The sequence below is a fragment of the Schistocerca serialis genome, chromosome 1 (assembly GCF_023864345.2).
Source record: "Schistocerca serialis cubense isolate TAMUIC-IGC-003099 chromosome 1, iqSchSeri2.2, whole genome shotgun sequence".
NCBI lineage: Eukaryota > Metazoa > Arthropoda > Insecta > Orthoptera > Acrididae > Schistocerca > Schistocerca serialis.
In genome coordinates, this window is record NC_064638.1 from 352,179,331 (window position 1) to 352,194,313 (window position 14,983).

The 14,983-nt window shown below is 42.7% G+C and overlaps 1 protein-coding gene across 1 annotated transcript in view; it reads left to right on the forward strand.

Annotated features, from left to right (window-relative positions):
• The first annotated feature begins 4,020 nt into the window (after positions 1 to 4,020).
• The window catches only part of LOC126457431 (lazarillo protein-like), a 33,593-nt gene continuing 22,630 nt past the window's right edge, over positions 4,021 to 14,983 (forward strand). The window contains exons 1-2 of the mRNA XM_050093706.1: positions 4,021 to 4,144; positions 9,501 to 9,632. Of these exons, the coding sequence (XP_049949663.1) occupies positions 9,507 to 9,632 (126 nt within the window). The 5' untranslated portion in view covers positions 4,021 to 4,144; positions 9,501 to 9,506. The remainder of the gene's footprint in view (positions 4,145 to 9,500; positions 9,633 to 14,983) is intronic.

Genomic DNA, 14,983 nt, shown 5'->3' on the forward strand with positions numbered 1-14,983 from the left:
AGGCTTCATGGTTCGCGGCGTAGGCTCGCGCGCCGCTTGCGATCTGTCCGAATCCCGAAACTGAATTGGCCGTCGAGATAACTTTTTTTCTTTTATTTCACATTTCAGTTCTCTCCCTTACTCTAGAGCGTGCTGAGATTGCCCTTTGTTAACCTCTGCGTCTAAGATGACATTATTCATCTGTTAATTTTATGGTGTTTACAATGCGTGCTCTTTATCCGTTTTAGTACAATGATTGATAATAAAGGAGATTTTTGTTTTAATTAAAAAGGAAAATGGGATGTTTTCGTTGTTTCACCAATCTAGCGACAAGGGTTCTTTGGGAAACTTGGTGAGGTATTGTCGGTCGCTGCATACTGCTCATTTCGTACGGCTTTTCCAGGATAGTTTGCAGTAGTGCTCCGGCGTACGCCTACCGTCGTCACATTGTCCACCGCAATGCCTTCTGTATTCTTTATATGGTCTGCATAATCGTTGGAGTTTTTCTTGTGTTACTCGAGGATCTTGATGGTAGATGACCTCTGTGGTCTGAAACGACTTGCGGGTCGTTCTTCACCGATATGCTCGACTGTGATCTGCTCTGTTGGTCTCCGCTGTTTGCACACCGCAGTTGGTCACCATTTTCTCCTTCTTGTCTGTGGATGGCTCAGTCTCTTTGTGTCAGGGAGAACGACTTTCCGTTTGGGAGGCTGCCAAGGTGAATGTGTGTGTCTGTGGATTCCCTTTGTGACCGTCAGTGGTACGCTACTCTCAACAGAAGGCAAGGCGCCTGCATTTCGTTATGGAGCGCCACGTTCAAGCTCGACTCTGCCTCTTGTAGAGCAGCTTCGGTACCGGCGCGCTGTCTTTCCCCCCGTTCTTGCACTATCGTGTGCCCCCTTGGTGACTTCCACTTCGTGTTGTGTTGGTGCTGACGACGTCCGCTCTGCATCTCGCGGCCGGCTCTACCCACAACCACTTCCACTGGCGTTGGGGATGGCTGTCCGTGTGGGAGAGTGCGGCAGGGCGGGTTGCTCTCTCATTATCCTTTAAACAATCTGCCCACATACCTGGATAGGTTTCAGGTTGTCGGTCCCCTTCACTCAGCGATGATAGATACTGGTTCAACAGACAAAATCAATGTTGACGAAGAGTTGAGTGAAAACCTACCACATAAAGGCCGCATTACTCCAGTCCATAGATAGTAGCTGAAAGTTAGTTAAACCATCGAACGTTCGGGATTCTTGCATGAGTCATTTGAAAACAGTAAAAAATTTCCTTATAGTTGGTTTATTGTCTTTAAAACAAGAAAAGTGGCTATCAAGTCCGTATTTAGTATCCCGAAATCAATTATGCAATGATACTGACTGTCTGTGTAACAAGCTCTCACCCAAAAGCAACAAGAAGATATTTTAAACGTCCTGAACACTCACTGACCCACGACTACTTGCGAGTTAACACAGTAAGTCGTTCAGAAGGCTTCTTGTAAAGAACTGCTCACCATAATGTCTCGTTATCTGCACGAAATACGCCACGCTGAGTTTATGGACGACGTGAAATGTTCACACGCAAATATCTCCTTAAATAAGCCACTCACAGAGCTCAAACTTTCTCAAAATTCTCAACACTGTAGCCGCTTTTCAGCAACTACACGAGAACCGATCAAACGCGACAATTTGTTCATTCTGGAACAAATTTGATCAGCGTGATTTAACATAGGTTTTTACCAGAGGACTGCTCCCGAACGACTCTATCGACTCGGAGATCTGAGGCACAAAGCCCTACCCAAATGCGCGGGAAATACGGAATTCCTATTGACACCATTCAGATTATCTCGAATATTTGTAATGTCAGCTAATCAGGTTACCACAAGTAAGACTACGAATCTCTTAATTCCAAAAATAAAAAAAACTTTAACGGAAACAAAGTACGATTTCTCTCCTCAAAATAAATTGGTAATAAATCTAATATTCAACGCCCCTTCCAGCTGCCTTTACAAAATCCAGCTCACTCGGACATACGTCACAAATTCCCCTATTGCATAGCAACTTTCTCACGCATACATTTACATAGCTTTAATAAAATATCACATTTTCATTTTACGTATGAACTCCATTTACCCACTCGGTCTCTTCAAACACTCACACAACCAAAACACAATGAAATAATAACTTTCCAAAGTATTTAGAATTGCGTCAGAAATCTGTGGTAATGAAAGCAAAGAAAATTCCACAAAAATGGGCTATGCGAACCTATCTTCTTGGCTGTAGTTCCATTAGATGCTGTAGATGAATACATTACAGCTCCTAACTCAGTTTCACAATGCCAGCAAGGGTATTATGTGTTGTAGCTAATAATTTGTATCTCAGAAAGTATTGAAGTTACAGATTTGAAATTTTAACAGTATGGTTACATTATCCATAAAATTTGATGTACTAAGTGTGAAAAAGATCGTTTAATATGTAACAGTACTTCTGCAGATACATTAGAGTGTATTTGTAACGTAGTTTTCATTTAGTCGGTTAAATTATTCCCTTTTCGTAAGAATATCAATTTCGAGCAGTAGCAGTAGGCAGCTGTCATTCCGCGTTTACTCGGTTTCAACACGGCATCGAGCGCAATGTTTGTTTTCATACATATCAAAGGAGCCGCCCTCTGCTTTCCTTTCTGTATTACTGCCTATTCTGTGATCTCACAGACCGATAATACGTAACAAAAAATCTACTTCCAGAATAAAATTTTCACTGTGCAACGGAGTGTGCGCTGATATGGAACTTCCTAGCATATTAAAACTGTGTGCCGGACCGAGACTCGAACTCGGGACCTTGGCCTTTTGCGGGCAACTAGCACTCCTAGAAGAAACGATATCCTTTCTTCCAGGAGTGCTAGTTCTGTAAGGTTTGCAGAAGAGTTTCTGTGAAGTTTGGAAGGTAGGAAACGAGGTACTGGCAGGATTGAAGCTGTGAGGACGGGTCCTGAGTCGTGTTCGGGTAGCTCAGATGGTAGAGCACTTATCCGTGAAAGGCAAAAGTCCCGAGTTCGAGTCTCGGTTCGGCACACAGTTTTAACCTGCCAGGAAGTTTCAAAAAAGCTGCTTACAGGAAAGCAACTAATACGCTGACAGTGAGTTGTTGACCTGCCATTCGGAACCCAACTGAAGATTTCTCTGCTTCTCTCTTCCCTCATGCGCCATGCAGCGCTGTTAGCATTGTTAACGTCAGCTATGACGGTAGCATTCAGAGGGTTTAGAAAAAAGAGAAATTCTCAGGGTAAACGGATTCTTGATTACCGTGCCGCAGCGATCCACCGTTTCGTGTAGGATGGGGGGAATCACAGCGGTAATGACCACTACTGTATCTCGGTTACAATAACAACAAAAAATGGTTCAAATGGCTCTGAGCACTATGGGACTTAACTTCTGAGGTCATCAGTCCCCTAGAACTTAGAACTACTTAAACCTAACTAACCTAAGAACAGCACACACATCCATGCCCGAGGCAGGATTTGAACCTGCGACCGTAGCGATCGCTCGATTCCAGACTGTAGCGCCTAGAACCGCTCGGCCACCCCTGCCGGCACTTAGTTATTCTGATGCAGGATGGTTACATACAGTCTCCGGCGGTGGGCTCGACTTCAGTCCGCCAGCAATAATGGAGGGTGAATCTTAGACAATGGCAGACACTCGTGCTGGCGAAACGTCAGAAAAATAGTTAAACAAACGCCGGCAGAAGAACCCGAGACAAACGCCAACAGACCAAGTGTCTCCCTAAACCATTCGCAGTACATGTCTGCACATTTTTCCCCGAGTATTAACCTGTCCCTCTTCGTCACTTTGTACAACCCAAGCGTTAATTTATGAGATGATTATTATGCATCCTTCAGAGTACCACCACTTTCCTCAAAGCTTGAGGAATTCACTAATACTCCTTCTCGGAATTTATTTACACTACTTCGCAATACACAGCACAATGACCTAGTTCTCACATACTCATTTGCGAGACAGGAAAGATAAAAACCGCCAACGCTGTATCCGTGTTTTAGGAGAAGGCAGGCAGAAGCTAAGATAAGCCACTGCGAGAAATTGTAGCATTCTTCACCGACTCTGTCTCCTAGACACTGCCTGGCTGGAGTATACTGGTCAGTGGCGTCCATCCGTAAATCAAAGGTAAGAGCTTGTCAGCTGAACTGGACGCTCATGCAACATTCGTCGCTTGGTGTTTTCAATTATTATCGTTTTAGAAATCGGATTATGAGCCTTTGTATACCTGTGTAAACTTAGATACGTGTAACGACTTGTGTCATAGGTGAAACTAGAGAGTCGGAAAAATAAATTTAACTTTGTCATTTTGGCATTCTTCCTCATCATCAAGAACGAACAGGAACTGCAAAATTCTTCCTTTTCAGTCATTGTACGAAAAAAAGACATAATAATCAGTACAATTATTACTCTCAATTATTAAAAATATTTTGACACAGAGGCCAATGGCAACTAACACAAATTTCCATTATCAAGACACAGAGGCAGTTAAGATTTAAAGAAACTCAGTTCGTTTGTAAATATCACGAGTTCCATGATGAATATAAAACTCTGCAACTGAAGTGTTAATAATGTCCTCAAAACAGTAAATATATATTCAAATATATGGTTCAAATGGCTCTGAGCACTATGGGACTCAACTGCTACGGTCATTAGTCCCCTAGAACTTAGAACTAGTTAAACCTAACTAACCTAAGGACATCACAAACATCCATGCCCGAGGCAGGATTCGAACCTGCGACCGTAGCGGTCTTTCGGTTCCAGACTGCAGCGCCTTTAACCGCACGGCCACTTCGGCCGGCAAATATATATTGTACAGCACTGAAATACTTACAGCTCGTAATACTGACAAAGGCTGTGCAGAACACAGCCTCATGTCTCACAGCACAAAAGCAGTAGAAAATGCAGAAAACTGTTTATGGTGGTCTCTACAGGATTCTAAAGTCAGTCACTAGATGGAAACACCGACCAGAAAACACTGTGTTTTTGTAGCTGCACTATTACCCAGGTAATACACTCTCTCGCACCATAAAATTACGAAATCTGATAATGCACGATATTTACTGAATGTTTTCTTAAACTTGTCAGATATGGTGCTTTACTGGCATACAACGTCGTTGTTGCTTCTGTTTATTTTTCTTCTTTGCTTGTCAGTGGAAGATATTAAATGAGAATCGACAAACACAACTGAAGTAAACAATGTGGTGGTTAGTTGAAAGGGAAACAGGAAACAGATATTCTGCTAAGGCAACTATGGGGCATTAACCTAGTGGTATTCGCTAATTACTAACATGTCAACTGATGTATAGAAGATGTTGAAACAATTGGAATTAGAAAGGTGTGTGATAGAGCGACCTGCCATGAGCGAAGCAGTGACGGAACTATTCTTCTGGTTTCCACTAAGACCCTCCCCCACCCCTTTCTCTCCCTGTCGAGAACGTTGACCTTGTCACTGTGGGGTGACTTGCGTGCCTCAAAGGTACCATAGGTCCAACCAGACAGGAGTGCTATCTGTGGAGAGGCCACACTAGCATCATTCCTGAAGAGGGGTGGTAGCATTTGACAGTAGCATTTTGGGTAGCTACAGAGCCAACAGCCTGGATGCCCGGATGAATAACGGATCAGACTTTGTAACGTTAGCCATTATGACATTTCTGTGATAGTACTGTAGGACGACTGAAAGCAAGGTAAAACTACAGCCATAATGTCTCTTTATGTTATGCAGCTTCTCCTGGGTAAAATATTTCTGAGGTAAAGTATTTCTCCATTCAGATCTCCAGTGGTTTCCGCTCAGGAGTCAGTAATTATGAGAAAAAGCTAATTTATCGTTCTACAGATTGGAGTGTAAAATATTAGAGCCCTTCATCGTATAGGTAGGATTCAGAGTTTTAAAATGGAATTGGACAGGTTGGAGTTCGATATAGCGATAATTATTGACGTGCAGTGGCAGGAAGAAGTGAAAATCAAGTCAGGCTAGTACAGGGTTATCAACACACTTCAAATAGACGTAATGCACGAGGAATATCAAACAAGAAAATTGTAATTGTAATGCGATTACACCGTTATAAACAATTTAGTAGTGGTATTATGAGAGTAAAGACAGATACGAAGCCACGCCCGAGCACAACAATACAAATACATCTGTATGTACCTACTAGCTTCTCATGCAATGAAGAAACTGCAGATATATATGATCAGATGAAAGAAATTGTACAGTTCCAGAAAGAAAAGGAAAATTTAATTCTGATGTCAGACTGGAATTCGCTAATGGTCAAAGGAACAGAAAGAAAAACAGTAGGTTAATTTAAGTGCGAGATAAGCCATCGCAAAGGTCATACGTCGGTACATTGATAACAGGTGTAACCAGCAGAATGATGAATGCAAACGCCAGCCGCAGTGGCCGAGCGGTTCTAGGCGCTTCAGTCTGGAACCGTGCGACCGCTACGGACGCAGGTTCGAATCTTGCCTCGGGCATGGATGTGCGTGATGTCCTTGGGTTACTTAGGTTTAAGTAGTTGTAAATCTAGGGGACTGATGACCTCAGATGTTAAGTCCCATAGTGCTTAGAGACATTTGAACCAATTTTGAACAGGACCTCGTTCAAACTCATGAGGTGTTGATAATGGCTTCTTTGTTGCCTTAAAGACATACTAAATCAACTCTCCAAGTCCAGTCTCAAACTGGGAACTAGCGCTCACGATCGTTACATCGTGTATTTGAATCAAACCTGATTTGCATCCTCATAGTGGCGCTACCTGCGCTATTCTTGTGCGACTGGCGTGCAATTGGAACAGCTCTCGTCTTTCAGATGTAGAAACACGCTAACCAACTTCCGTCTACGTAGCACATCTCCTCCTTGGTGTTACCTTTTTTTCCATCACTATATAAAAGCGTGAAGAATTGTAATAATTGTAGCAACAACGTTTCTACCAATATATCAAAACTGTAACTGTAGAAACCTACAATGCAGGTTTGGGACTCAGTAGCAGTAAATTATATGACCAGAGATCGGCACTATGCAATTTCAGTGTGTTGCGTGAACTCCTTTCAAATTAACAGCGTACTGGTAAATGTAGACCAGAGGTGGCATGAACGGAAAGAAATGATATCGACAGCAGTTAAGAGATTAATAAAAAATAAAATGACAAACGACGAAGCGGATCGTCCTTGGTACACAAAACGGGTCAGAACGCTGTTGCAGAAAAAACGAGAAAGCATGCCAAATGCAAACATACACAAAATCTCCAAAATTGGCGCTCTTTTACAGAAGCTCGAAATTTAGAGTGGACTTCAATGCGAGATGCTTGTAATAGTTTCCACAGTGAAACTTTGTCTAGAAACTTGGCAGAAAATCCAGAGAGATTCTGGTTGTATGCTAGCGGCAAGACACAATCAATGCCTTCCTTGCGCAATAGCAATGAAAATACTATCCTGACAGTGCTGCTAAAGCAGAGTTACTAAACACAGCCTTCCGAAATTCCTAATTCATTCGCCAAAGAAGACGAGGTAAATATTCCAGAATTCGAATCAACAACAGCTGCCAACAGGAATAGCTTAGAAGCAGGTATCCTCGGAGTGATCAAGCCATTTAAATCTATTGATGAAAGCAAGTCTTCAGGTCCAGACTATATACCAATTAGGTTCCTTTCAGAGTATGCTGGTGCAGTAGCTCCATACTTAACAGTCATATACAGCTTCTCGTTCGACGAAAGATCCGTACCCAAAGACTGGAAAGTTGCACCAATAATAAAGAAAGACAATACGAGCAATCCACTAAATTACAGGCCCGTGTCATTAACGTCAATATGCAGCAGGATTCTGGAACCTATATCGTGTTCGAACGTTATGAATTACCTCGAAGAGGACGGTCTATTGATACATTGTCATCACGGATTTAGAAGACATCGTTCTTGTGAAAAACCATTAGCTCTTTACTCACACGAAGTGTTGAGTGCTATCGAAAAGGGATTTCAAATTCCTTCCGTGTTTCTAGATTTCCAGAAGCTTTTTGACGCAGGACCTCACAAGCGGCTTGTAGTCAATTTGCGTGCTTATGGAATATCGTCTCAATTATGCGACTGGATTCGTGATTTCCTCCCAGCGAGGTCACAATTCGTAGCAACTGGCTGAAAGTCATCGAGTAAAACAGAAGTGATTTCTGGCATTCCCCAAGGCTGTGTTATAGGCTCTGTGCTAGTCCGTATCTATATTAACGATTCAGGAGACAATCTGAGCAGCTTTCTTAGATTGTGTGCAGATGATGGTGTCATTTATCGTCTAGTAAAGTCATCAGAAGTTGAAAACAAGTTGCAAAACGGTTTAGAAAAAACTATTTGTATGGTGCGAAAAATGGGAGTTTACCCTAAATAATGAAAAGTCTGAGGTCATCCAAATGAGTGCTGAAGGGAATCCGTTAAACTTCGGTTACACGATAAATCAGTCAAATCTAAAGGCCTTAAATTCGACTTAATACCTAGAAATTACCATTACGAACTACGTAAACTGGAAAGAACACATAGAAAATGTTGTGGGGAAGACGAACGAAAGACTGTGTTTTATTGGGAGAAAGCTCAGCAGACCAACTGAGGAGACTGCCTACACTACGCGTGTTCGTCCTCTTTTGGAGTACTTTTGCGCGGTGTGGGGTCGTTACCAGCTAGGATTAACGGAGAACATTGTGAAAGTTCAAAGAAGAGCAGCACGTTTTGTGTTATCGAAAGATAGGGGAGAGGATGCAACTGAAATGACACAGGATTTGGGGTGGACGTCATTAAAACAAAGGCGTTTTCCGTTGTGGCGGAATCTTCTCACAAAAATTCAGTGACAAAATGCGAAAATATTTTGTTGACGCCAAACTACTTAAGGTGAAACGATGATCACAAAAAATTAGGGAAATCAGTGCCCTCACGGAAAGATATGGGTGTCGCTTTTTCGGCGCACTGTTGGAGACTGGAATAGAACAGAATTATTGTGAAGGTGGTTCGCTAACCCTCTGCCAGCAATTAAAGCATGATTATCAGATTATCCATGTAGATGTAGAAGTAGACAACCTCGTACTTCTGAAGGCGTTTAGTGAAGTTATGTTTAAGTGAGGATTTCTCTAAGAAAAGGCTCACAAAATAAGAAACAAAGCCACATTAAGAAAAATATGTGTAGAAGAAAGTCTGCAGAAAAATCTGCTGCATGCAGGTAAAGGTTGGTAGACTTTTGAGAAGCTAATGTGATAACTTAGTGAGCGGAAGAAGGACGAATTACAGTACAAAACGACGTTAATGTTGAGCATAGTGAAACCTTTCGAATACTTTTGTTTTTTTCCTCTGAGTTCTAGTATTGTTTTCTGTTTACATGAGATTGTCTTTTGTAGCTATTAATTTCTGTATTTTCTTTACGTAAACTTCCGACTAAAATGTAACAGATTAACCATAAACTCACACACTGAAATAAATTCTCCACTGTGATGGTGACCTGACGTTTACTGTTGTAGGGGGCCATGACTTCGAGAACAACGTCAGTACTGCTGTTGCTTATGGTGGTAGCACCTCCAGCGCTGAGTCAACTACTAGGAGTTGGGTCCTGTCCCGACGTCGTTCAGTTGAGCAAAATCGACTCGACTTCTGTGAGTATTACGGAAGTTCTCTGGCTGCGAGTGTTCAGTGGTACCTCTGTCTAGCTAACTTATCCCGTTTCACAGTAAAGACACCAGAATGTACTGCTCTTCAAACTGTAAACCGTTGCTTACTATCAGACACGCCGTATATGCCCAGTCTTCCATTCAGCAGGCCATACTAAACAGTTGAAAAATGTGTTACAGCAGTGGGAACTGGATTAGAGATACTTACTACGTCAGCGCTCTTCATGTAGCCATGGTAAATGGAATATTTCGGTGTATTAGCAACACCGACTCAAAGGAAGGCCTCGGCGCTTGTTCTTGACGTCACGTCAGCTAGGCACGGCGAACGCCAGGTCCGTTGCAGGCATACTCATAATGGTGGTGTCTCCCTCTCTGACACAGGAAAATATTAAACTATTGGCGGTAGTTGACCAACACACATTGTTCTGAGAGATTTCTGCAATCAATTAATTGTGCAATTCATTACACTTCTTAACAAATAGTGTACTTCTGAACTTAAATTTCCACCTGTTTTAAGAATTGACATACAAAAACAACTTCATGGTCCAGCAGGAACAGAATTTGTGTTTCTTTACCTTATTTGTACTGGGTTGCTTTTACAAGACACTGTGAACATATTGGTGCTCTTCTTTAAGTATCTTGGTTGACTATGGGGTGAGGAGCACTGAATGTTAATGAAATATCTTGCGATTGTACACTTTGGGGGAGGGGATGGGGGACAGAAGAAGAGGCAAAAGAGAGATACTTGTTTTATCAAATAAATTTTTGTTATCTTATAAAGTTTCTCCTTTCAGTTGCAAGAGGGGAATATTTATCTTTTCTAATGTGCATGTTTAAAAAAGTTTCAGCTCAGCAGTATTGTCCATGTATGAAGCTATTTTGTTTCCTGTTTAGAATTCCTTTCGTTGAAAACGACTGTAATCTAATGACTGGCAACAGTTGGACATTTACACATGTAAATTAATTCACATGTCCAGTGACGATGTCAAACGAAAATAAATAAATAAATAAAAGAAACGAGTTAATTGGGGTAAGTTTCGATAGCAAAATGGATCAAGTAAATATAGTTACTTGAATGTAAAATTTCCGAAGCTTGCAATGGGGCAAAGCATCCTCTCTTATTGATCTACGTTTGTTGCTACAGGATTCAGTAATACAGAACTATGATCTTCATTTGTAACTTTACGATGGTAAGAAAATCTTTCATCTAAATAAAACTGCAGAATCCAAAACAATACCAAACATTTCGTCAAAAAACAAGAGATGTATAGTGATAAACACGCCCAGGCGTTTCTGCCTGCAACAGACCTGGCGTTCGTCGTGCCTAGCTGACGTGACGTCAGCAACAAGCGCCGAGGCCTTCCTTTGAGTCAGTGTTGGCATTAGACGGATGAAACTTCCTGGCGTATGTTAACAGCAGTGGAAACTAGATTAAACATATCTGTGATGACACTTTTCATATAACCAGAGTGAATGGAATATTTCGGTGCAATAATAATTGGAACTTCGGTATGTCAGACCGGCGCTCGATCCTGTAACGTTGCCTTTCGCTGCCAATGCTCTTACCAACATTATTTACATCTAAACACATTTAGATTTAGGTCGTTTTTCAAATTAAGGGTTACAAATATTATGCAAAACCAACAGGAACACTAGTTAGTAGCTAGCAGTTGTGACATTATCCTGCAAGAACTGGAAGTACAACAAACTGAGTTAGGTGAAACACTGAAAGAGTCAACCCTAGTAGTCTTCCTTCTGAACAATTTCTGTGAAACTAACTGTGGTCTGTCCTGACCACTCCATGATATTTCAATAGCAAACTTGATTGTTGCTTTCCTTGTCAGAAGACCCGCCAATACACACTTCAAATCTTGACAAATCACCCGGGATATAGGTGAAACTGACTGTTTAGCTCCATGTATAAATTCTCATTCGGCGAGCTGTGGTACCCAGTATTTTTCAGGATTCCGAAATCTAATTTATTCATTACAATAACAAATGATTCAGGACATAAAGATATTTTGGGAACCGTTTATTTGATTTTTCATTGTGGGCGTATGTATTGTTAAAACGCCTGTAATAAAGCTACTCAAAGTTCTACTGCAATGATCAGAACGTGTATGTAATAAAGAGAAATATTGTTTTTGTGAGCAAACGCCCGAATACTTAGATGATGAGAGAAATTTCTGAAACCAACTACCACACGAGAACATCCTGAAAGGCGATTGTCCTAACACCCACGCATCAAACTTAAACCACCTCTAGAAGTCTCGTGGTAAACATAACGACTAAAACACAATTCTGCCGCAACCAAATGTACACTACTAAAATTCAATATTCTATACAGAGATCTAACGAAGGGTTCCCATCATTTCCACCATCGTGTACCAGTCATAATACATTCAACTGGACACCTACAGCAGCTACACATAACTCAAAACTTGAACGCAAATTATACGCCACATAATACATTCAGCTACACTCAAAAGCCAAAGAAACCGTAGTAGGCAAGCGTATTCTAATACAAAGCTATGTTAACAGGCAGATGACGACTCTGCGGTCGACAACGCCTATACGAGACAACAAGTCTCTGAGGCAATTGTTAGATCGGTTACTGCTGCTACAATTGCATTTTATCAAGACTTAAGTCAGTTTCAGCGTGGTGTTATAGTCGGCGCATGAGCGTTCGGACGCAGCATCTCCGAGATAGCGATGAAATGGAGATTTTCCCGTACGGCCATTTCACGAGTGTACCATGAATACGACGAATGCTGTAAAATATCAAATTTCCGACATCGCCGCGGCCGGAAAAGATCCTGCAAAAGCGGGGCCAACGACGACGGAAGAGAATCGTCCAATGTGAGAAAACTGCAACTCTTCTGCAAATTGCTGCATATTTCAAGGCTGGGCCATCAACAAGCGTCAGCGTGCGGAGTATTCAACGAAACATCATCAATATGGGCTTTCGGAGCTGAAGGACGAGTCTCGTTTCATGTTGTATCGAGCCGATGGACGTGTACGAGTATGGAGACAACATCATGAATCCGTGGTCCCTGCATGTCAGGAGGGGACTATTGAAGCTGGTGGAAGTTCTGTAATCGCGTGGGGTGTGTGTGCAATTAGAATGATATGGGCCCTTTGATATGTCTAGATATGGCTCTGACAGGTGACACGTGTGTAAGCATCCTGTCTCATCACCTGCATCCATTCATGTGCATTGTGCTTTCCGACGTACTTGGGCTATTCCAGCAGGACAATACGACACCGCAAACGTTCAGAACTGCTACAGATTGGCTCCACAAACACTCTTCTGAGTTTAAACACTTCCACTTGCCACCGAATTCCCTAGACATGAACATTATTGAGAATATCTGGGATGCCTTGCAACGTGCTGTTCAGAAGATATCACTACCCCCTCGTACTCTCACGGATTTATGGACAGCCCTGCAGGATTCATGGCGTCAATTCCCTCCAGCTCTACTTCAGACATTAGTCGAGTCCATGCCACGTCTTGTTGCGGGACTTTTGCGTGCTCGCAGGGGCCCTACACGATATTAGGTAGGTGTACCAGTTTCTTTGGCTCTTCAGTGTATATGCCAACAGACCGACGTATTGCGTTACATACACATCATTCAGGACGCCTAGTCACAGCTTTACTTCTGTCAATACCGCTGTCTTACTTTCGAAACTCTACAGAAGTTCTCCTGCATCACTTACTGGGCTAGCTCTCCTAGAAGCACTTTCTCTCAGGACAGCTAGTCCACCAAGGTACGCAGAACTTCCGTGGAGTTTGGAAAGTACGAGGTGCATTCAAGTTCTAAGGCCTCCGATTTTTTTCTAATTAACTACTCACCCGAAATCGATGAAACTGTCGTTACTTCTCGACGTAATCGCTCTGCAGACGTACACATTTTTCACAACGCTGACGCCATGATTCCATGGCAGCGGCGAAGGCTTCTTTAGGAGTCTGTTTTGACCACTGGAAAATCGCTGAGGCAATAGCAGCACGGCTGGTGAATGTGCGGCCACGGAGAGTGTCTTTCATTGTTGGAAAGAGCCAAAAGTCACTAGGAGACAGGTCAGGTGAGCAGGGAGCATGAGGAGTCAGTTCAAAGTTGTTATCACGAAGAAACTGTTGCATAACGTTAGCTCGATATGCGGGTGCGTTGCCTTGGTGAAACAGCACACGCGCAGACCTTCCCAAACGTTTTTGTTGCAGTGCAGGAAGGAATTTGTTCTTCAAAACATTTTCGTAGGATGCACCTGTTACCGTAGTGCCCTTTGGAACGCAATGGGTAAGGATTACGCCCTCGCTGTCCCAGAACATGGACACCATCATTTTTTCAGCACTGGCGGTTACCCGAAATTTTTTTGGTGGCGGTGAATCTGTGTGCTTCCATTGAGCTGACTGGCGCTTTGTTTCTGGATTGAAAAATGGCATCCACGTCTCATCCATTGTCACAACCGACGAAAAGAAAGTCCCATTCATGCTGTCGTTGCGCGTCAACATTGCTTGGCAACATGCCACTCAGGCAGCCGTGTGGTCGTCCGTCAGCATTCGTGGCACCCACCTGGATGACACTTTTCGCATTTTCAGGTCGTCATGCAGCATTGTGTGCACAGAACCCAAAGAAATGCCAACTCTGGAGGCGATCTGTTCAACAGTCATTCGGCGATCCCCCAAAACAATTCTCTCCACTTTCTCGATCATGTCGTCAGACCGGCTTGTGTGAGCCCGAGGTTGTTTCGGTTTGTTGTCACACGATGTTCTGCCTTCATTAAACTGTCGCACCCACGAACGCACTTTCGACACATCCATAACTCCATCACCACATGTCTCCTTCAACTGTCGATGAATTTCAATTGGTTTCACACCACGCAAATTCAGTAAACGAATGATTGCACGCTGTTTGAGTAAGGAAAACGACGCCATTTTAAGTATTTAAAACAGTTCTCATTCTCGCCGCTGGCGGTAAAATTCCATCTGCCGTACGGTGCTGCCATCTCTGGGACGTATTGACAATGAACGCGGCCTCATTTTAAAACAATGCGCATGTTTCTATCTCTTTCCAGTCCAGAGAAAAAAAATCGGAGGCCTTAGAACTTGAATGCACCTTGTAAGACAGCTGTACTGACAGAAGTAAAGCTGCGAGTGGGCGTCCAGAGTCGTGATTGGGTAACCAAGTTAGTAAGAGCATGACCTGAAAAACGCAAGGTCCCGGATTCGAGTACCAGTCTGACATTCCACGTTAGTCTGCCAAGAAGTTGCACAACAGCACGTATACACAACTGCAGAGTGCAAGATTCACTCACAGTCACGTCTCGTATTTGTAAAT